The sequence below is a fragment of the Aythya ferina genome, assembly GCF_964211825.1.
Source record: "Aythya ferina genome assembly, chromosome: 1".
Classification (NCBI taxonomy): domain Eukaryota; kingdom Metazoa; phylum Chordata; class Aves; order Anseriformes; family Anatidae; genus Aythya; species Aythya ferina.
Window position 1 is genome coordinate 24,735,697 of NC_140296.1, and position 21,955 is coordinate 24,757,651.

Below are 21,955 nucleotides of genomic sequence, written 5' to 3' on the forward strand. Positions count from 1 at the left end.
AATTACTTCATTAGGAATTCACTATTTTTTCAAACAAAATAATTCCCTTTTCATTTCTGGTGACTAGGTGTTAAACTCTTCAATGTGAGAAGTCAGAAACTTTAAAGAGATTAAGATAAATAAGTATGAACATGGGAATAGGATTTTTGGTAATTCTCTTCCCATTGTTATCAGATTGCTTCTGTGAGCAATACCTTATCAAGCAAACAGCAAGCTTAACACCTAGGTTTCTCCTAGTTTATGGCTTACATAGACTCATCTCTTAAAAACATTGCATGTTTATTGAGCTAACTAAAACATTAGCCAACCACAGTACATCCATGAAAGTCTTACTCCTTACATGGAGGAATTGCTTTATTCTATTCTTGAAGAATAAAATTTTACCAAAATGTTTTATATGAAGTTACAGTGTGGCCATGATAAATGGTATTCGTAACATTTAAAACACGAACAAAGAAATGCTGTACCTTTTAATTAAAAATCATAACAGGAACTTAATATTCTGTGGTTTAGATTTTGACAGAACAAGTGTGCACTCAAGTTGTTCATAAACCACATCCAGAGCCAGATTCTACAGTGAAAATACAAAATCCAAGTAAGTACTATATATTATGTTTGTACAATATATATATTGCTTAGATTTTTATTTGTTTTTGAAAGAATACGGTTCTTTCAAAAGGCAAGAATGTTTTATTAGCATATCTCAAGTGCACTTGAGTTTCAGTTACTTGGTTGCTGTCAGCATATTGGTTGCTGTCAGCAACTTTATACCAAATGCTGTTAAAATGTGTTATTGTAACTAATTTATTCTTTCAAAGTGATTCTTAAGGTGGTGGCAACGCTGTTAAAAAACTCCACACCAAGTGCAGAGCTGATGGAAGTTCGACGTTTGTTCTTGTCTGATATGATAAAACTCTTTAGTAATAGCCGTGAAAACAGAAGGTATGTCACTACAAATAGTATTTTCTCATCCTTGACTTGTGGATAATAGCAATCTGTTGTACTGTGTGTAGAGTTTTATATTGTAGATTAAATTAAATGTATAAAAATAAATTTAATAGGTTTGTGGTTTCTTTTCTCAATTCAGTAACTAGTAATTGGTTCTTCTGTTAAGAATATATTTCAAACTTTTATGATCCTAAAGTACTTTTAAGGTTTATTCCTACAGTTAGATTGATTTTAAAGTAGATGCACCATGTTATTTTCCTCCTATTTTAACTTTTGTAATGTTAAAATAAGTAAGCTTGCTTTGGATATATTTTGACCTAATTATTTCACTTTAGATGTTTACTTCAGTGTTCAGTGTGGCAGGACTGGATGTTTTCTCTGGGATACATTAACCCTAAGAACTCTGAAGAGCAGAAGATCACAGAGATGGTTTACAACATTTTCCGTATTCTCTTGTATCATGCAATAAAATATGAATGGGGAGGCTGGAGAGTGTGGGTCGATACTCTCTCTATAGCTCATTCCAAGGTAAGAAATGACCCGTGAATATTCTGTTGTTGTTTTTGGTTTTGTTTTTTAAATCCTGATAACTCTCCCGAAGGGACTAGTAATATGGTAAAATAATATTTAAAGTGATTTAGTGCCATCTGGTGGCTGTGTCTATACACGTCAAGGTGGGATTTTTTGTCAAAAATTGCAGGTCCTCTTACGTGGAACAGTTTGTGAGTTGTATGTAATAAGCTGTTAAGATTCTCATTAGATTTTGTGCAGGTTCATGTATTCACAGACATAATTTTTTTTTTTTAAGGTCACATATGAGGCTCACAAGGAGTACCTAGCTAAAATGTATGAAGAGTATCAAAGGCAAGAGGAAGAAAACATAAAAAAGGGGAAAAAGGGTAATGTGAGCACAATCTCAGGTCTTTCATCTCAGACAACAGGAGCAAAAGGTGGAATGGAAATCCGAGAGATAGAAGACCTTTCACAAAGCCAAAGTCCGGAAAGTGAAACGGATTATCCTGTCAGTACAGATACAAGGGACTTGCTCATGGCTACAAAGGTGTCTGATGATGTGCTTGGAAATGCCGAGAGACCAGGAGGAGGAGTACATGTGGAAGTTCATGACCTTTTAGTTGATATAAAAGCTGAAAAGGTAGAAGCTACAGAAGTAAAACTTGATGATATGGATTTATCCCCGGAGACACTGGTAACTGGAGAAAATGGTGCACTTGTAGAAGTTGAATCTCTTCTAGATAATGTATACAGTGCTGCTGTTGAGAAGCTCCAAAACAATGTTCATGGAAGTGTAGGTATTATTAAGAAGAATGAGGAAAAAGATAATGGTCCATTAATAACTCTGGCTGATGAGAAAGATGAACCTTCTACTAACAGTACCTCATTTCTCTTTGATAAAATACCCAGCCAAGAGGAAAAACTTCTACCTGAACTTTCAAGTAACCATATTTCTATTCCAAATGTGCAAGACACTCAGATGCATCTTGGCGTAAATGATGATTTGGGATTGCTTGCACATATGGCAGGTAGTGTAGATATAACATGCGCTTCAAGTATAATAGAGGACAAGGAGTTTAAGATTCATACAACTTCAGATGGAATGAGTAGCATTTCTGAGAGAGAGTTGGCTTCATCATCTAAAGGATTAGAATATGCTGAAATGACTGCCACAACTCTTGAGACAGAGTCTTCTGGTAGCAAAACTGTACCTAATGTTGATGCAGGAAGTATAATATCGGATACGGAAAGATCTGATGATGGTAAGGAAGCAGGAAAAGAGATACGGAAGATCCAGACAACTACCACAACCCAGGTAAGTTTCAAGTGCTGTAGCTATATGATGTAATCACTAGTCTGATGTAATCACTGTTCTTTTTTTCTGAATACATTAATAGTTTGTGGTCTGAGTGATTTTTGAACTATATTTCCTTAGTAATGTGAAAAGTTTCCATCTTCCAAGCCTACTTACTTTGAGAACTCCTTAACTTAACTTTTATGTCTGCATAGAAAATATCTCTTGCAATTGTGGATGCTCAACCTGGAGAAGAGAAAGCTCCAGGGAGACCTTATAGCAGTCTTTCAGTACCTTAAGGGGGCCTACAGGAAAGCTGGGGAGGGACTCTTTATCAGAAAGTATAGTAGACAAAGAATAATGACTTTAAAGTAAGACAGTAGATTTAGATTAGATATAAAGAATAAATTCTTTACTTAGAGAGTGGTAAGGCACTGGAACAGGCTGCCCAGAGAAGATTTGGATGCCCCATCCCTGAAAGCGTTAAAGGTCAGGTTGGATGGGGCTTTGAGCAACCTGGTCTAGTGGAAGGTGTCCCTAGCAAGGGCAGGTGATTGGAATTAGATGATCTTTAAGATCCCTTCCAACCCAAGCCATTCTATGGTTCTATGCTTTAATTTTAAAAACCTTAGCTATGAGAATCTCTTATCCGTTTCCCATATTTCCTGTAGATAGGTTAAGCAGTGCTCTTAGAATTCTGTTTTAAGCCTATTGTTAGCACGTCTTCTAAGATTAGAAATGAAATATCTCTATTTTACTATGAGATACACATAAAAGTTGTTTAGAAAGAAAAGGAATAGTTTAGGGATAATAGAAGAAAAACTGTGACTTGATTTCCAGACCAGAGATCATTATTGAAATGAGGTATCTACATTCTTCTCAGGGATTCTTTCTTGTCTAGGTATCTCTCTGAAAAATTCTAACTAGTGTTTTTGTAAAAGCCACAGCATTCTTAAAATGGGAAGTCCAAGAAGCATTCTTAAAATGGGAAGTTCAAGATAGAAGTCTACTCTGAATTTGTGCTTTTGTATCCTGTGCATGCTCTGTATGCACAATGAAATATAGGATCACTTTGAACTTCTAGAGCATAGAATTAATTTACTCACTAGCATTGTTCATGGCCAATAGCATGTAATCAAAGATTGCTTTTGAGGATGTTATTGGGGGAAAAAATGACTAACTTAAAGATTTTACTATCTTACTATAATGTCCAGGATGTACACCAGTATTTATCTTCTAGGATTTTAAAGTCAAGTAGGCTACCTGAGATTATGGAAGAAGAGCCAGTGCTTACAGGAGTTGCTCTGTTTGATGCTGTGTTATGTGTGCCACATTGTCAAAAAGTTTTAGAGCTACACAAAAACTTACTCACTGATTATTCATACCAGAAGGTACTGAAATCTCTCTCTTCTCAGTCTCTATGACAAGAACCTCTCTTTTGAATAGAAGAGCAGATGAAACTCAAAACTTTGCATTCCCTAGATAGGTATTATAAGAAAAATTTGCGGTTCTCCTGTTGCATTTTTTCAAAACTATGAAAGGCCTCATAACATCAGGGACAGAGTATAAACGGTTGTATAGGGATAATTATATTTGAAAGGATTCTATGTAATAAAGAATGAGCCCTGGAGATTCTTGATCAGAAGTACCATATTTTAAGTCTTAAAATTAAAACTGTTATTACCATTCAAACTGACAAATGGGACGGAATGCAGGAGAGCAAGAAAAAGGAGCCGACGATATTTATTTTGAGACGTGGGATGTGGGTTTTGTTTAAAGAGTAAAAAGCAAGAGAAAATATTTGATTTCTATATACAGATATGCAAACATAAACACAATGAATTAGTAAGATGCCTTTAATGAAAAAAAAAATAATCTGACTTCATACTTGCTAGTGTTGGTGTGACTTTATGACATTTCTGTCCTTTAACCTCTTTTCTTGATGAATTTTATGTGCAGTAGTTGATTTATAAACATAATAATTCTTCATTAATTCCTAATTAACTTTTATTAAATCATTACAGGATAACAAAACCAAAATGTTTTCAAATGCTTTACTCTTAGCTTCCCAGAAAGTTCCTAGCAGATCGTTTGGATCTGCAAATTATTTACAAACTGTATACTCTTCCAAAGTCCAACTCTAGAAGTTGTATGTATTTATCTCCCTTGATTCTCCATATGTTACTTAAATTACAGTTCTTTCCCGCTATTATCCTTGAAAAAATAATATGAGTTAGTAGCCATAATGTCTCTTTTAAACTATTTTCTTGAAAACAATTATAAACTGTGTAACCACCAAAATTGTTGTCACTTCTTTATGTGTTTGGAAATGCCCAGTGAACTGTAAGGTCTCCGTAGTTATATCATTTATTTTTAAATGAAGTTAACAGTAATAAAAATAGATGGAAATGTATATTAAATATTGGAACTGTGTTGGAACTAGTAATCTCTAAGGTCCCTTCCAACTCAAATGATTCTGTGATTCTCGCCAAGGATTGTCATTTTCATGAGTGAAAAGCAGTAATATAATTAGTATGTTTACAATGAGGCTGGGGGCTTGAGTTTAGATTGCAGCATGTGTAGGCACTGCCGCATTAGATTTGATTCCACTAGCTTTGAGATCACTGAAAACATTTTTGGTTAGGTTAGGTTGGGTTACGTTACATTACGTTACATTATGTTAGGTTTGAAGATTGGCCACCCAAGTAGATATTTGGGTTTCATGGTGGTTTGTGCAATGCACATCAAAGCCTATTGTTGCAATTACAGAACTATTATCTAAATAATAAGCTATCCTGTTCTGGTGCAGTTATGATACCATAAGTGACTTGACAACAGCATATAGTTGTACCAAAGAGGGAGCAAGTGGTATGCAAATGGAAATGATAACATGTTTTTCTAAAAACAGATCTGCAATCAGTTCTCTACATTAACAGTAAGCAGTAAGCATGTCTTACTACTATTTGAGTAAGCTCAAACAGACTGAAAGGAGGCAACAAAATGCCCAACAAAGTAGAGATGGGATCTCCTCTATATTTCAAAGATTTAATGCCTTTGTCAATAGTAAAAGCAAATGCCAAAGAATACACCAAAGGAAATATTATTTTTTCTGTGATCTTAACTACGAAAGAATAAAAATAGAACTGAAAGCACACTGCAGAAAAATAATTTAAAAGGTTGAAATCGCAATTAATTCCTGGGAAAAATAATTATTATTTAAATATAACTTTATTAATGTCTATATTAATATTAATAAATTAATATTCTGAGGAATAGATGGGAATTGGAAGCCACAGCAACAGTATTGTCAAACTGAATGAAAGAAATCTGCTCTGCTCTCAGAAATCTGGGTATAGATCAGATCAAAATCAGACTAAAGATCTAAGAAGCTTTCCAATTTAACTCCAGTGCCATTTCCAGGGCCATTTCCGTTTTTATGTTGTTAATACAAATATTTCATAAACGTCTTTTTGCTTTTAAGCAAAATTTAAAAGCAGTTTATAGAGATCAGGAAATGAGTATGTGAGCAAAACAAGTACATTTTCTATTTTTGTAGTCTAAATACTTTGTATTTCTTCCTTTCAGAGATGTTGTACAATATAAATAATGTCATTGTTATGAATATTGGCCTTTAATTTGGTCTAAATGATTGTTCTTTACTACTTTTTCCTTCACAGTTTTCTCCATCATAATCTCTTTGTGTATCTTTTGCTTTTGTCATTAATCACCAAGAGGAAACAGTCATGACTATGTAGATATTAAAAGGGTATAAAATTCCCATCTTCTACCTGATGGGAGAATCTAAGGAATATCTTAAGAATCCATAAAACTGTTAACCAATTAACAAAGTGTAACAACATTAGGTTTGGGAGTAGATTTGATCCTTTAATGATCCTGCTAAAAATACCAAATTAATAAATTGGTTTTAGAAGATGATGAACTATACAGTGCAAGCACACTGATATCTTGAAGCCATCACTGTGTAGTTTGTCAGTTTATTTAGTCAAAGAAAATTGTGCTATCTACGCAAAAGAATAGTTGTTTCCTATAAACAAAATCTTGTCACTGCTGACCTTGTACATGCTGCGTTTAGTCTTTTCTGTAATATTTCAAGTGAATAACCCAAATGTAAAATGTCAGCGAAAGGAAGGCAAGCCATAGTACCTCCATGCTGATTGATTTGGAGTATCAACTTTATTGAATGATAGTGCCTGCACTGGAATATCTGTATCTCCAGTTGTTTGTGCTTGAGTCCATTCTATCCTTTGTGCTTGAGACCATCCTAGATGGGCTCTGGCCCATCCTTTCTGAAAGTCTTTGAACCATTCAAAAACACATTGTAGAAACTTAACATGATTTTTGAACTTCTCGTTAATGTAGGCAGTACAGGGTCGATCTGTCACCCAGCAAGATCGGGATTTACGTGTTGACTTGGGATTTCGAGGAATGCCAATGACAGAAGAGCAGCGACGACAGTTTAGTCCAGGTCCACGCACAACTATGTTTCGTATTCCAGAGTTTAAATGGTCTCCCATGCACCAGCGGCTCCTGACAGACTTGCTTTTTGCACTAGAAACAGATGTACATGTTTGGAGAAGGTAGATGATTACTTCTTATTTAAATCTTGTTTTACATTTCTGTCAACAAGGAAATATTAGATGTGTTGTTACTGAGATAATGGGAAGAGAGAGAGTTGGTGTAAGCTGAAGTGCCCTACCGTATCTTGTATCTTTTCTTTTCGCCCCTTCTGTCTTTTCTAGAGATTGTATAATTCATACATACCTGACCAAACTGAGCTGCTGTCTCAGCTTATGTTTAGTGTTACAATCTGTGCTCGTGTTTCACACTTGAGGAAGACTTCTGTTAATTGCCTTTTTTTTTTTCAATTTTTCTAATTAAAAGAGAGCTTCTCTACCTGTGAACTGTAGATATAATATATATATATATATAAAAAAAAAAAAAATCAAACAAACAAACAAAAAAATCTGTCATAATTTTTTCTAAGAAATCACCTTTTCTAGTTGCTGATTGTATTTTGCATGCCAGCTTCTGGTTTTAGTTAATCTTGGTGGTTAGATTACTTCTAATGACAGCAATATGATCTCCTAGCTTTTTACACTCTAACAGAGATACTCAGTAGCTCCTTGTTATCAGTACCTTTATAATAGACACTGTCTAATCTCATTTCTAGTACACAATAACTCATTTTCAGAAAACTTTACCTTAGTTGTATCAAATAACTAATTTATATTACATTTAGTTTCCGGTTTGGGAAACTTTTATGTGATAGTCACTAGGAAATAGGCAATTTAAATATATATATATATATTTTTTGGAGAAATATTTTCTTTTGTCTTTTATGCTTATGTGACACTTGGAAATTAAAATTTTGGCTTGCATATTTTCAGTTGAAGACTAATTTTTGTTGGCTGGCTGGCAACAAGGTTTTTTTGGAAAAAGGAACATAATAATAGGCCAAGTATTCCTCAATATGTTCACATAGCTTTTTGTATTTTGGGGGAGTGACATGGGACAATTTCTTACCAGTTTGGAGTTGCTGAGATTTCAGGTAACATTATTAGTATATGTAGCTCCAAAACTTTGGCTAATGCTAAAGCTAATATTAGTTAATAAAGTTAATATTAGGTCAAAGTATCACCAGATCATCAAGTTTCTACTTTAAAACACCATCAGAAGGTTTCTTTGATGAATGCCACTCTAACAGATTAGCCTGCAGGAATGACAACTGAAAAAAATCAAGACAAAATGCACCTAAGTTCATTAGGTTTTATCAGGGCTACCTCACATGACACTGGTACTGTATGGTGGACTCTGTTAATCACCTGAATAATAAGAAACAATATTTCAGTAGAACTGCCTCTGAAGAGAAGGACTGAGTGATGGGAATAACAGGTTTTGAGCCATTGTTCTCAACTGTATATCAGAAACTGGTCTGAAACTATTTTTCTCTGGCGTGAAATTAGCAGTCAATTTGTACATCAGATTAGTCTGTTTATATTTTTAGACAATTTACATGCAAAGTTATGTAGACAAGGATCTACTTTATATCACAGCGACATTCATGTCTGTTTGACAAGAATAAATTTACCTAAACTTTCACTGTAACTGTATGTTTTTAATCCATCCTTTCTTTCCTGTTCTTGCAGTCACTCCACAAAGTCTGTGATGGACTTTGTCAATAGCAATGAAAATATTATTTTTGTACACAACACAATACACCTCATTTCCCAGATGGTAGACAACATTATTATTGCTTGTGGAGGAATTTTACCATTGCTGTCAGCAGCCACATCCCCAACTGTAAGTACAATATTTCCACCTAGTGGTCATATTAAAAATTGTTAATAATACAAACTACTGTTTGCAGCTGACTTTATTTCTTTTATAGTAATTTTCATTTTAAATGTTAAATTTATTAATGAAGTAGTAAGTAAGTAGAAGTAAGAATAGTAATATTTCATCTGTATTTAATGTTTCATTTGAAAGAGAAGACCATTATTACCGTGTTTATGAATTATGGCTACTATCAGAAAATTCCATGCCTTACGATGGGCACTCATTGATATTCATAAACATGTGTTGCTTGGCCACCATCTGTTTGAATGCCAAATGATAAAGTCATCCCCTCGCTACACTCTGTTTACTTCTTCCTTCAATAGGTACTGATCTTGTTACCTTTCCTTTATTTTTTTAATCTGTTCTTATTGATATTTTTATCTACTCTTATGTTCTTAATAAGTTGTAAGTTCTTAGGTGAGAAGCAGGTAGATTAGCCTAATAGCTCAGATATGTTGAGTAGCCTAACAGAATGCTTCATGAAAGAAGGGAGAAATACTTTGTGTATGTTACATTATTGTCAAGAGTAAGTAATACCGTATTTTAATGTAATGCCTTGTTTGTGCATGTAATATCTGTAACTATCTCTTTCAAACTAAAAATTTTATTTTGAACATCCCGTAAGCATTTGTAGCTAGTATTGGTCTTTGAAAGGGGAGAAAATGAAGCACAGAAGTTCCTCTAAAGTGGTTATTAAGTACTAAGCACTGCAAATGTAACTTTGCAATATAAGCTCAATTTCTTACCATTTACCAACTGAAATTACTTTGCCTCTCCTATTACTTCTAGGTAGTTAACAAAAGACTGTTTTGCACTATTTTATTTGAAAGATATGAAAGTATTGACTGGTAATGGGCTAAAATATGTTTTTCAGACAGACAATTAATGCTATTTCTGCACTATTTTCTCTGTTAACTAGGAAATTATTTGCTATTAGCAGAAACACAGGACTCACAGAAAAGATTTGAGTTTGTAGTCACAAGAATGACACTAAAATTGCTGAATAAAAGGTTTTGCTTGTTACATTTTAAGGAATGTACGAGAGTGTGCAAGAACCCATCTTGAGATGAAGGTTGTACTTTAGATAAAAGGACCTCGGGAGATATTTTTAGAAAGACATCATTTAGGCATCATTTGAAAATGAAGATGTTTTCTTTTTTTGTCTTTTATACAAAAAATACAAAATAGGCACAGTGTGAATGAAACTTTCATTCCATTGAACAGTATTCTTGTTTTTAGCTTTTTTTGTCCTGGTTTATGACACTGTGAATCCCTCCTCCCTCCTACAGGATAACAATTTTTCAATTCACTATTTCCTTTATTTATTCTGAATAATGTGTCTGTGTGTGTGTATATATATTTGATACACTTTTATAAATTATATATCCACTTGTTAAAATACTGTGTGTTCATACTACCTTGCAGCAATAGTAGTGATTTTCATACATTATTACAGAAGACTACATTTTCAAATGTATTTATTATATATACATTTCTCGACTACATGGGGACTCCGTGTATTACTTAAGTGCTCAAATATACCATCTGTTTAGGATGATAAAATTAAGTTATGAAATATACTCATTCACTTAAAGATCAATAACTGTTTTTAAACTGAATTAATCATACTCTGAGGAGAGCAGAGCAGAACAGAGGAGAGATGAGGATTTATTCATCACCGTAAGAGACACAAATAGGCCAGCACATCCTTCCTCTTCCTTTGAGAAAATATTCTCCTTTAATATTGTTCTGGATGACAGTTATAAAGGGATTGGATACCCTGTTGGACCTGTTCTGAATATCCATCATATGATGAATTTAAAGTTTCATACTGCTTCTCAGACCTCTAAAACTTTTGCATCCTAGAATTGCTGTGGAGAAAGTGGCTGATGTGATAGTTAGGAATGTATTTCTTCTCAGACCTGAAAGGGCAAGGTAGTTTAGTGCTTACAGTCATTTACTGAGACTCTGCCTCACTCTCCTCCTCCCATGAGCTGCTAATTGGAAGAGAGAAGTATGAAACTAGAAGATTTATATAACCTCTCCACAGAATAAAAATACTTACAACAGGCTTAATAGTGACACTTTCTGCCTGAGTAACCATCAACAGATGAACGAGCCTATCCTCTTTCTCCCTCACCTATTCTAAAAAGGACAAAATGTCTGAGGTTGGAAGCTGACCTCTGGTCAAAGGTTGAACTCTGGAGGTCATCTGGAGGTCATCTGCTCAAGCAGGGACACCTAAAGCAGATTGTCCAGGACCCTGTACAGATGCTTTTGAATTTCTCCAAGACCCCACATACTCCCTGAGCAACCTGTGCTCCCTCACTTGCACAGTACAGAGGTGCTTCCTGATGTTCAGAGGGAACTTCCTGTCTGTCAGTTTGTGCCTCTTGCCTCCTGTCCTGGCAATGCGTGCCAATGAAGAGTCTGGCTCTGTCCTCATTGCACTCTCTGTACTTACAGTAGACATTGATGAGATCAGCCCCGAGTCTTTCTTCAAGCTGAACAGTCCCAACTCTCTCAGCCTTTCCTTATAGGAGTGATGCTCCATTGCCTTCATTATCTTCATGGCACTTTATTGGGTTCTCTGCTGTATGTCCATGCCTCTATGGAGGAGCCCAGAACTGCAAACGACTCAAAATGTTACTATTCAGGCGTTTACAGTCCCAGTTCTTGGGCCATATGCAAGAACTGTGATGCTGAAATAATAGAGAATATTTGTGCATTACATGACTCTATCCCAAGATTTGCCACATGCAAGCGACTTGAGATTTTTACTTGAGCAAAACTTTATATTATTAAAGAAACCACTTCAGAATAAACATATCTTCACACATCTGGGAGGTCAGTTTTTAATTACTCATTATATGTTTGCATATTTAAAAATTATTACCGTTAATGGTAAGGCAACAAAATTATCTTAGACCATTGTGGAAAATACATGTATTTGATTCATGAGCTACATGACAAAATCCAGACTGTATATCTTGTGAGGAAAAACAAACAAACAATAATTGAAGTAACTAACTGATGCATAAGAGGTTCTGTCTGAACTTCTTTACTGTGTGGGTGAAGCACTTCTTTACTGTGTGGGTGACCAAGCACTGGCACAAGTTGCTTGGAGAGGTGGTGGAGTCTCGCTTCTTGGAGATCTTCAAAAGCCACCTGGACATAGTCCTGAACAACCTGCTCTGGATGTCCCTGCTTAAGCAGGGGTTGGACCACATGATCTCCAGAGGCGTCTTCCAACCTCAGTGGTTCTGTGATTCTGTAATTTAAACTGGGCATGTTATTAGAAGTCCAGTCAAGCTGTATCGCAGTGCTATTATGAAACAAAGGGTTCATGCTACATGGGGCAGTCCAGGGGCCTGATTGGTATAGTATTCTGCCTCCAATAATGACTGCAGCATACAGAAAAACTACAAAAGTCTGAGCAAGTGTATTGATTGCTCTAATACTCTATTTCAGCATTTAGGATTTTAACAGCAAGAGAGGGTATCCAGACTGTCATATTTAATAACAACTGAGGAATTTATCCTTCTAGAGTTTATCTAATCTGTTTTGAAGCTACTTACTCTTTTAGCTTCTGTAATATCCTATGGCATCAAATCTGACAAAGTAATTATATAACCTTTGAAGCACTTCTTGTCTTTGTTTTTTAAGCCTGTTTAAAAAGTATAAAGACACTATATGCTTTACAATTTCTGCTATGAAAGGAGTGCTTAATCACTTCTTTATTCATCTCTGTATCATTTATGACTTTGTAGGCTTGAGTCATATATCCTGGTGTGTCTGTTTGAATCCACAGAGCCTTCATCTTGTTTAGTCTGTCTGTCTTTGGAAGCCTCTCATCCTCCATATCTCAATTCTGTGGAGCTTTCCTGTTTGAACTAGGTTGTAAAAAAACTCTCCCATTTGTAGATCCTGTGGAATACCTATATTCAGTTTATCAACAAGGACGAGCTCATTTTACTTCATGTCTTTCTTCCTTGCCCTTACGAGAGGATGATAAAACATGATGAAATTCAAGAAGGGATTAGGGTAAATTTAGGTATCTGCTTGAAATATTTGCATGTGAACTAGATATCTAACCAATGGGGATCTACTCAAGAGAAGCAAATTATTCAGCTATCCCTGAAGTCAACCATATCTCTGTAAGCTCCACTGATTGTGATGAAGGTTAACCTGGAGCTGAATCCCACCTCTTTTTATGAGATAGCTTACTTATTTTCTAACAGAGAAAATGACAGACAGAAATGCATAGTGCCTTTACAAGATCACATGTAATAATACTCCCATTTCAGCTCCATATAAGTTCTTTGACTTCCATATGTCAATCTGAGCACAACTGAGGCCTTATACTGGGCTGCTTAGTTTTTAACTGCACTGAACACCTCTCTTCTCAACAATCTGGTATAGAGTTAGTTGTTATTTCATATATCTCACTGCCTCTTTATTATTTTTAAGGCATTTCACCTTTATATCAGTAGAATAGACACTGTATATTGGATGCTTAAATTAATTAAGGTTATAAACAAAAAATAACCAAGAGCTAAGTTTAGAAGTTTACTGTCAGGATATTGGAGGATTTATTTAATTATTTATTTATTTTGGCTTTGTGTAACAGCTTCTGTGTTGTGTTCCTTCCCTTGCTGCAAAATGAGTACTGTCACAGTTTCTTTAAAATGATTATTTGTGGAATTTTCCACTACAGAAAACTTTTTCTTTACATAGTTAGGATTTGTACTGAAATGGCAATGCTGCTAGCTTGGGTGGAAGATTGCTTTATGATTCCTTGTCTGCTGTAGAACAGGCAATCTTAATCCAGAGATTTCTTTATTGTTGAATGCTTGAAATTAAAATCTATCTTTTGCCTTGCTTTTTTTTTTTTTTTTTCTGTCCAGATGAGGATAATCTGAATAGTGATATGAATAAGGACCATTAAATATGAATAGGAAAAAAAAAAGTTTTCATATATATAGGCAGATGTGAAAACAGAGAGACGCAAATCTGTGACTGACTCGAGAAGAGAGAAGTTTATACATTTGCATGGAAAGTGTGTTGCAATTCACTGTAATCTATTCCCACGTGTAAACTAATCCCACTGTAATGTAATCCCACATTTCAGTATTTCCCTTACTTTCAATTACCACCACCCCTGTGCAAGGATTGGCTTCAAATGATGGTGTTTTTAAAGGGACAGGAATTGTATGTGTGAACTAAAGTGAAATGAAGGCAAATATTAATAAAATATACAATCCAAAGCAATTCCATTGCTTTAAAGTATAAAATGGAGTGTGTTCCACTGTTGATTCTTGACTATTAGATTGGGAGTTAAACCACCAATATTTTAGAGAGATGATGGAATATAATACTGATTTCCTGTTTCTTTGTTCCTTGTTTGTGAGGGTGGTCTTTGAGGTTTATTTTTAATAACACCTATAGGGAAATCATCTTAAAATGGTGTGCAAGTATATGCATATTTGGGAGCTATAAGAAAGAAGGTTTGCAGAAGATGCTTTCTCTTAATAGCAGCTCATTGCAGGATAAAATATTTTGTGTACAATCTAGGAATTTGAAGTCATCATTGCTTACCACAGGGATAGTAGCTGTGACAAGGACTCAAGGACATTAAGTAAGGCAAAAGAAATGCGTTTGAGGAGTTGAAATGATTGTGACCATTGAGATAAATTTCCAGACCCCTTGAAATTACTTTTCCACTTTTACAAACTCTAGAATTTTAAGGCACTCTTAATTAATTTAAAACTTCAGCTCTCAATTGTGTTCTAAGGACTGCTGGTGTTATATGGACAGCTGTCTACAAAACTCAAATATTTAAAGACAACATTATTGGGTCTGTGGATTAAAAACTGAGATTATATATTTTTCTGTGTGTTCTCTGTATAGTGTTAGCATTATGATGTGCATGACTCATGTATACCATACTGCAGTGTGGTCTGTAACATTTCTGAGAATCAACACTGGTGTATTGATCCAAAAATTGTGATCAAGCAATCTAGAGAAAATAGCAACAGGTTAATTCTTGAGGTGCATCCAGCTACAGAAGAGGAAGGTATATTTAAGAGGTTGAGTGTGATATTTTCCGTTCCAAGAGGAAAGAAATTAGTTTGTTTCAGCTTGTTCTACCTTCTGCCAGATTAGATTTTTCCACTACTTAATGACAAAAAAAATTCCCTAAAAACAAAACAAACAAACAAACAAACAAACAAAAAGCTTATTTTTTTAAATATAACTAGTGAACATTAAAGGATGATTTCCTAGCCCATATTGATAAGAAAGTGCTTCTAACCCAAACTGAAACATAAAAAAAATAATGCAGTAACTTAATTGTACATATAGGAATTTGAAGACTAACTCTGTCCCTGGAGCTTGGTAAATCTTTATTTTTTTTCTGTGGCTGAAAAGCATATACAGCATGATACTGGTTTAAGTTAAAGAAAAATACACCCAAATGTATATATCCCCAAATACACCCAAATGTATATATAATATAATATATAATGTATATAATGGACTATCTTGTGTTGCTTCAAAGGAAGGAGCATTATGCATGAAGAAACAGTTTACTTTTTGTGATTTATATTTATTTTGTCAAAGCATTTTAAGCCTACTTGCCTCCTCATACAAAGATTAACTACTTTATTGCATTTCAGTTGAATGGTTTGTTGTAAAATGCTCATTTTATTTCTATATAATCAGTGAAAACATTACTTTGGTTTACATTGCTTCAGAAAATTGCTCTATGTACTATATAAAATATGTGCATTGGTTTGGAAAAATCGGTGTTTACATGAACTCTGTAATAATACAAGATTTACAGTGCTTCTTTCCTTGTAAGTAGCTATCTCTAGACATCTTCATTTTCAAATGTTCATGCTGAGCTGAAATGCTATGCTGTTCTAATTATAAATTAAACAAATGTATAATTCCAAGATACTAATTTGTTTAAATTTTACATTGTATTTTTAGTTAACTTAAATTATTTTCTTTTTCTTTTATTGTTGTGATCTGTTGTCTGTTTTGTCTGTTGCATGTCCAGGGTTCTAAGGTTAGTATTGCTGCTGTAAGTTTCAGTTTTTGCATTTTCAAAAATTTCTTGTTTTTGATCATTTAGTATTTTGACTTTTTTATTATTATTTTCCTATATCAAATAGTAGGATAAGATTAGGAATACAGTGGCTGTATTAACTTCTCCTAACGTGTTTCCCTTCAGTAACTTAATGCATTGTCAAATATGATGCTTACTGTTAGCTAGAAGACAAATGTAGGCAGGTCCATGAGCTAAATTATAAATGTGGTTCTCCGTAGAAAAAAAAATCTTTAGGCTCTGAACTTGTAATTGTATGCACAGTAGACATGAGGTGGTGATAAATTCCCTTTTTTAAGGCTTTTTAAGCTACACCAATCTAAAATATTGAAGACAGCTTGATCAAGTGGAACTTATTTTAAATGTTATTAGAATATTGATGTGCTGTTTTAATAAGGAATACTGATAACACGTTTTGCTTTAAAAAGTCCTCCAGTCCTTTAGTTTTGTATAAAGTAAGACCTCAGTCCTTTAATTTTAGTTTAGTTTTAAACTAAGTCCTTTATATATATATAAATATATATATACACACACCTACATACTTATATATATATGTGTATGTAGGTGTGTGTATATATATATATGTATATATATAAACAATTATATATTTTAGGGAGATTTTTTAAAAAGATTTTTTCAATTCAAATTTTTCAAAAATCTTGGTAAAATACACTAAAATGTATATTTTATAAAATGAATTAATTACGTAACTTGCAGCATAAAGCAAGAGATATACTGAGAAGGTTTAAAGACCATGATTGATGCAATACTATTAAAGTTTGAGAAAAATCAACAGCAGGCAGTCAGTATGCTGCTAGCAAACCTGATGTTATTTGAAGCATGAGTTCAAAGTTCAAGTTTCTGTAACCACATATGATATTTTCTAGAAGACTGTTATGGCTATAGATTTTTTAAGATCTATTTTCATTGGGTGAGTGCTTTTAAAAAAAAGATGTTCCAGTCTCTTACAAAAAACAAACTAATTTTCCAGAATGTAGGAACACAGCACACACTAAGAAGGGAAGACCTGACTAAAGAATAGAGGCCAGAAACAGTTATCATTTTACCATTTGTCTGATTTCATTGGACAGATCAGACAGATGACAGCCCTTCCCAAATCACTCCGGTAACTGACATGTTAAGTCCTTAAGAAAAATTAAATGAAGTGTTATCTATCATTGTGATGACACATGCCACATTATATCCTACATGTTTAAAAACAGTTTTGTGCATAATACTGTTTGGCACAGTTTGCATTCGTCATATGTTATAATCTAAGCTATTCTAAAAAGTAACTCTTCAGGAAGGATACTCATTTTTTTAGAAATACAGAAATAAAGGATTTTAATTTTTTTTTTTTTTTTTTTTTTTTTAGTTTCAGAAATGTCCAAAACAGTACAAAAAATGTTGTACATTTTTCATAGATAATCCTAAGCAAGTGAATAAAAAGCAGCACATGTGGCAAAAGTAATGTTTATTAAAAGTGACTGAACTCTGTGTTCTAAGAAGCCATGTGCTCTGAAATCTTATTGACGATCAATAAGAATCAGCCACCTGTAGACAATTTTTAATTTATTGTTTAAGCATATAAATGTGGACAGTCAAGCCAATTTTCAATCAAATTTCAATCCAATTTTCAATTTTGCCTAGTTCCAGAGGTAGAAGTAATGTTTAGGTGTTTAGGTAGACTTTTTGTTAATTAAACAATGTTTGCTCACTCATCTGCACTGTTAGACACCCAAATGCTTTTGAAAACATGATTCTAGACACCTTGGAGAAAAGATTTTTAGATTTCAGAAATAACGAGCTCATTCAGCGTTCTTCTTTAGATTCCCATTAAGCACTACATTACAGTACAGCACTACATTAGAAAAGAAATGGTCATTCTCTGAGAAATGTAAGTTGCATGTCATATAACTTGTCACATTTTTACTTCCTCCTTGTTGCTGTAGTGAGAGAGTAAACATACTCTATTCTGATTTACAGGAGAATTTGTACAGTGCTACCAATATAATAGTAAGAATTCCCAGGGAGAATCAATTCACGGAAGCAGGGCAATACTGTCCAGTTTTTCCCACTCTTACTTGTTTATCTAAAGGAATGTAAAAGATATACGGACTTTAATTAATACGTTACCTGTCAATATTGTTAGCCTATGGAAGAATGTAAGATTATGTTCTACCCTTACATACTTTACATTGTTTTACTATCTGAGCACACTTTGTCTTTATGTAGTTGCTGATAGATTTCCCATTTATATTAGACTTTTTATCATCTATTAGAACATGTGAACATAAATAATTTTCTCACTCTTCATGCTGTCTTACTTTGAATTTGGATCACAATTTATATTAGTGGTAATAATATGAGATTTTTTTTAATAACTTTTCAATGTATTTATCATTAAGTGTAACAATTTAGATTCGTGTGTGTATATGCTGCTGTCATTATATTTCAGTTGTGTTCAAGCTGTTTAATTCAATTATCTCCTTTTAAAGACTGAATTGGAAAATATTGAAGTGACACAAGGAATGTCAGCAGAGACAGCAGTAACTTTTCTCAGCCGTCTGATGGCAATGGTTGATGTACTAGTATTTGCCAGTTCTCTAAATTTTAGTGAGATTGAAGCTGAAAAAAACATGTCTTCTGGAGGTCTAATGCGACAGTGCCTGAGGCTTGGTAAGTCTGCAGACAGCACGTATTAAATAATTACTTACAGATCAGTGAGCTCAAGCTAGATAAAATAGTGACACATGTAGGAAAGGTCCTTGTACTGACTGTGATGTGATGAAATAATAGTATGCTATTGCTGATTTGATGCTGTTTAAAGGTTGATTCAATAAAAACACAAAAAATAATAAAATGGCATGTCTGAAATTGTTAATTCCTTTGTAAAAGTTGTATACATTTTTGAGTAAAAATATTAAATAAAAGTAAATGAACAGAGGAAAAGTGTTTTTCCTAGAAGCTGTTTTGCTGCATGCCTACTGCAAGTTTCCTTATCCAAGTCTCTGTAGATTTGAAAGACTGTTTTCAGTCCATGTAAGATTAAAAGCTTGGGATGTGTGTACAGACTGCAGATCTTAATATAAATATTGCAACAGTCTAGTGCCTTTCTTCACTATTTACCATTTCCTGTATCTTCTTACAATTGATTAGGCAATTTAAAAATTTCTGAATAGTTTGAATTATTCTTTCCAACCTATATGACTTTGTCCTGGTGAACATCTGTCATCCAGCATGATGCCATTTCTTTAATGTTGTATCCCACAACATCTTTCAAATGCTGAATAATTTTTAGACTCTGATTTTTGTCCAGTTATTATTCATACCACTCATTAGATCATTGATTATTATACTGCTACTGGTATAATGCTTGTGGTTTATTATCACTAATCAATTTTCATCGAATTCTCAATTAGCTCCTACTATTTTCCTCTGTTGCAGCTGTGCATAACTGCACTCAGATTTAAAGTGCTGATAACTGATCAATAACATATGAGAGCTTCAAATTTTAATATAGTGAGATAGTTATAGAAAACATTAGGTTGTTCAGCTAAAAGAAATAAGTCACCATTAGTGCTTTCCTAGTACTAATGGAGTCTAATGCGATAACTATTGCTGTTATTATTTAGACATGGTTATTGATATATACAGACTGCTAACTGATACTCTAAAAATAATTATGAGAAAATAACTCTAACTTGTTTAATTTTCATGACTTTTTTAGTTTGTTGTGTGGCTGTGAGAAACTGTTTAGAGTGTCGGCAAAGGCAGAGAGAGAGAGTGAACAAGACTTCATTAATCAGCAGTAAAGCTCAGGATGCTCTCCAGGGCGTAACTGCAGCAGCAGCAACCAAGGTAATCCAGTCTTCAGTTACCAACAGCACTGACAAGACTGTACCACTGCTTCTATGATCAGAAAGCAATTGTATCTGCCTTCTCAAGTATTTGGCAAAAGCTTATGCAAAAACTTAACGTACACTGGAGCAGTCTTAAAGAGCTTTACGACTCCTGCTTTGTTTTGAAGTTCCCTTCTTCACATCTGTATAGTTTTGTTTGTTTGTTTATTTGTTTGTTTGTTTTATACCTGCATAGCTTTTTTAATTTCTCAAGGCATCTTCAGTTTGGATGAAGTCCTGTAATTACATCTGTCAGTGGAACATCTGAGTCCCAGTAACTTCAATATACCATTGCATGTACAATAGAGATCAGTATTTTCTTTCTGACTGAATGAAACCTACTTTTCTGAACTTGATAACAGCTTTGAGTCTAAAAAACTAAAATCCTGAAGAATTTAGTGTAGCCTGTGACATAACTAAAATATAGCATTTTAGCTAACATAACAGATTCATGTTTTTTTGATACTATATTTTCATTAGGAACTTTAGTGTTTTTTGTTCTCTAATGCCTTTTCCAGATAGCATTTACAAACTCAGCTTCATTCACACTATTATTTTATTAAATCTCACAAAAGGCATTATATTTTCCACTTTATCACATTCGGTGCAAAGCAAATAAGTATAACAATGCTTTTAGGTGTTTAGGCATAATATGCAATACATTGTCATTTTTTAAACAAAGCATAGTACTCTATGCCTTTGTAATAATTTGTAATAATAGGAATTATACTGTAAATAGTCTGTAATAATTCTCAGTAAAATGAAAAGAAAATGATTTTTGAAAATATTTCTGCTCATGGTTTTTAAATGTACCGTATTAGACAATTTATTGTACTGCTATGGAACAACTATAATCAGAAATCATCTTTTGTGTGCATACAATTATTTAACTCTGCAAAAAGATACAGTTGTTCTGATGTAGTGGGATGATGTAACAACTTATATCTAAATATTTAGGACAATAATTCAGACTGTTTTTTGTAGAAGCCTTGTCTGAGTGAAAAGTACATTGTTAATATAATGAAAGTACATTGTATAATGAAAGTACATTGTTAGTAGAAGAGCATCTAAGATTAACAGTGATATCTAAAAATGTATCAAATTAAGGTTCTAACACAAATGCTTTAAATTTCCCAAGATATTTGGGGGAAAAAAATTCTCATAAGTGTTTTATTTGTAGACTCCCCTTGAAAATGTCCCTGGCAATCTCTCTCCTATAAAAGACCCTGATCGGCTTCTTCAGGATGTTGATATTAATCGTCTACGAGCAGTTGTTTTTCGTGATGTGGTGAGTAATATGTGCTGTAATTCTACAAAATCATCACTTCCATTTTCAAAGAATTTTTGGTTGTTCTAGAATTTAAAATACCCTTCATGTGTCACACTTATCAGCAAACCATCTGCTCATGGCTTTGTAACTGCCAGCCACTTCCTGCACTGTAAAATCACAGAATCATAGAATGTTTTAGGTTGGAAGGGACCTTGAAGGGACCTTAAAGATCACCTAATTCCTGCCATAGGTAGGAACACCTTCCACTACACCAGGTTGCTCAAAGCCCTGAGCCTTGAACCTGGCCTTGAACACCTCCAGGGATGGGGCATTCACAGCTTCCCTGGGCCACCTGTTCCAATGCCTCATCACCCTCAGAAGAAAGAATTTCTTCATAATGTCTAATATGAACCTCCTCTCTTTTAATTTAAAGCCATTCCCCCCTTGTCCTATACCGCCTGACAAAGAGTCTCTCCCCAGTTTTCTTGTAGGCCCCCCTGTAGGTACTGGAAGGCTGTGGTAAGGTCTCCCTGGAGCCTTCTCTTCTCCAGGTTGAAAAA

General features: G+C 34.1%; 1 protein-coding gene across 10 annotated transcripts in view; it reads left to right on the plus strand.

The window, feature by feature from the left end:
• Positions 1-21,955, plus strand: part of NBEA (neurobeachin) — a 522,340-nt gene that overhangs the window by 175,957 nt on the left and 324,428 nt on the right. For 6 of the 10 annotated variants that reach the window (XM_084537470.1, XM_084537471.1, XM_084537462.1 and 3 more), the window contains exons 19-28: positions 514-595; positions 819-942; positions 1,284-1,476; positions 1,757-2,776; positions 7,136-7,353; positions 8,923-9,076; positions 16,176-16,199; positions 18,722-18,902; positions 19,954-20,084; positions 21,306-21,413. In XM_084537470.1, the coding sequence (XP_084393596.1) occupies positions 514-595; positions 819-942; positions 1,284-1,476; positions 1,757-2,776; positions 7,136-7,353; positions 8,923-9,076; positions 16,176-16,199; positions 18,722-18,902; positions 19,954-20,084; positions 21,306-21,413 (2,235 nt within the window). The remainder of the gene's footprint in view (positions 1-513; positions 596-818; positions 943-1,283; positions 1,477-1,756; positions 2,777-7,135; positions 7,354-8,922; positions 9,077-16,175; positions 16,200-18,721; positions 18,903-19,953; positions 20,085-21,305; positions 21,414-21,955) is intronic. The other 4 variants (XM_084537464.1, XM_084537468.1, XM_084537463.1 and 1 more) reach the window with 1 other exon arrangement.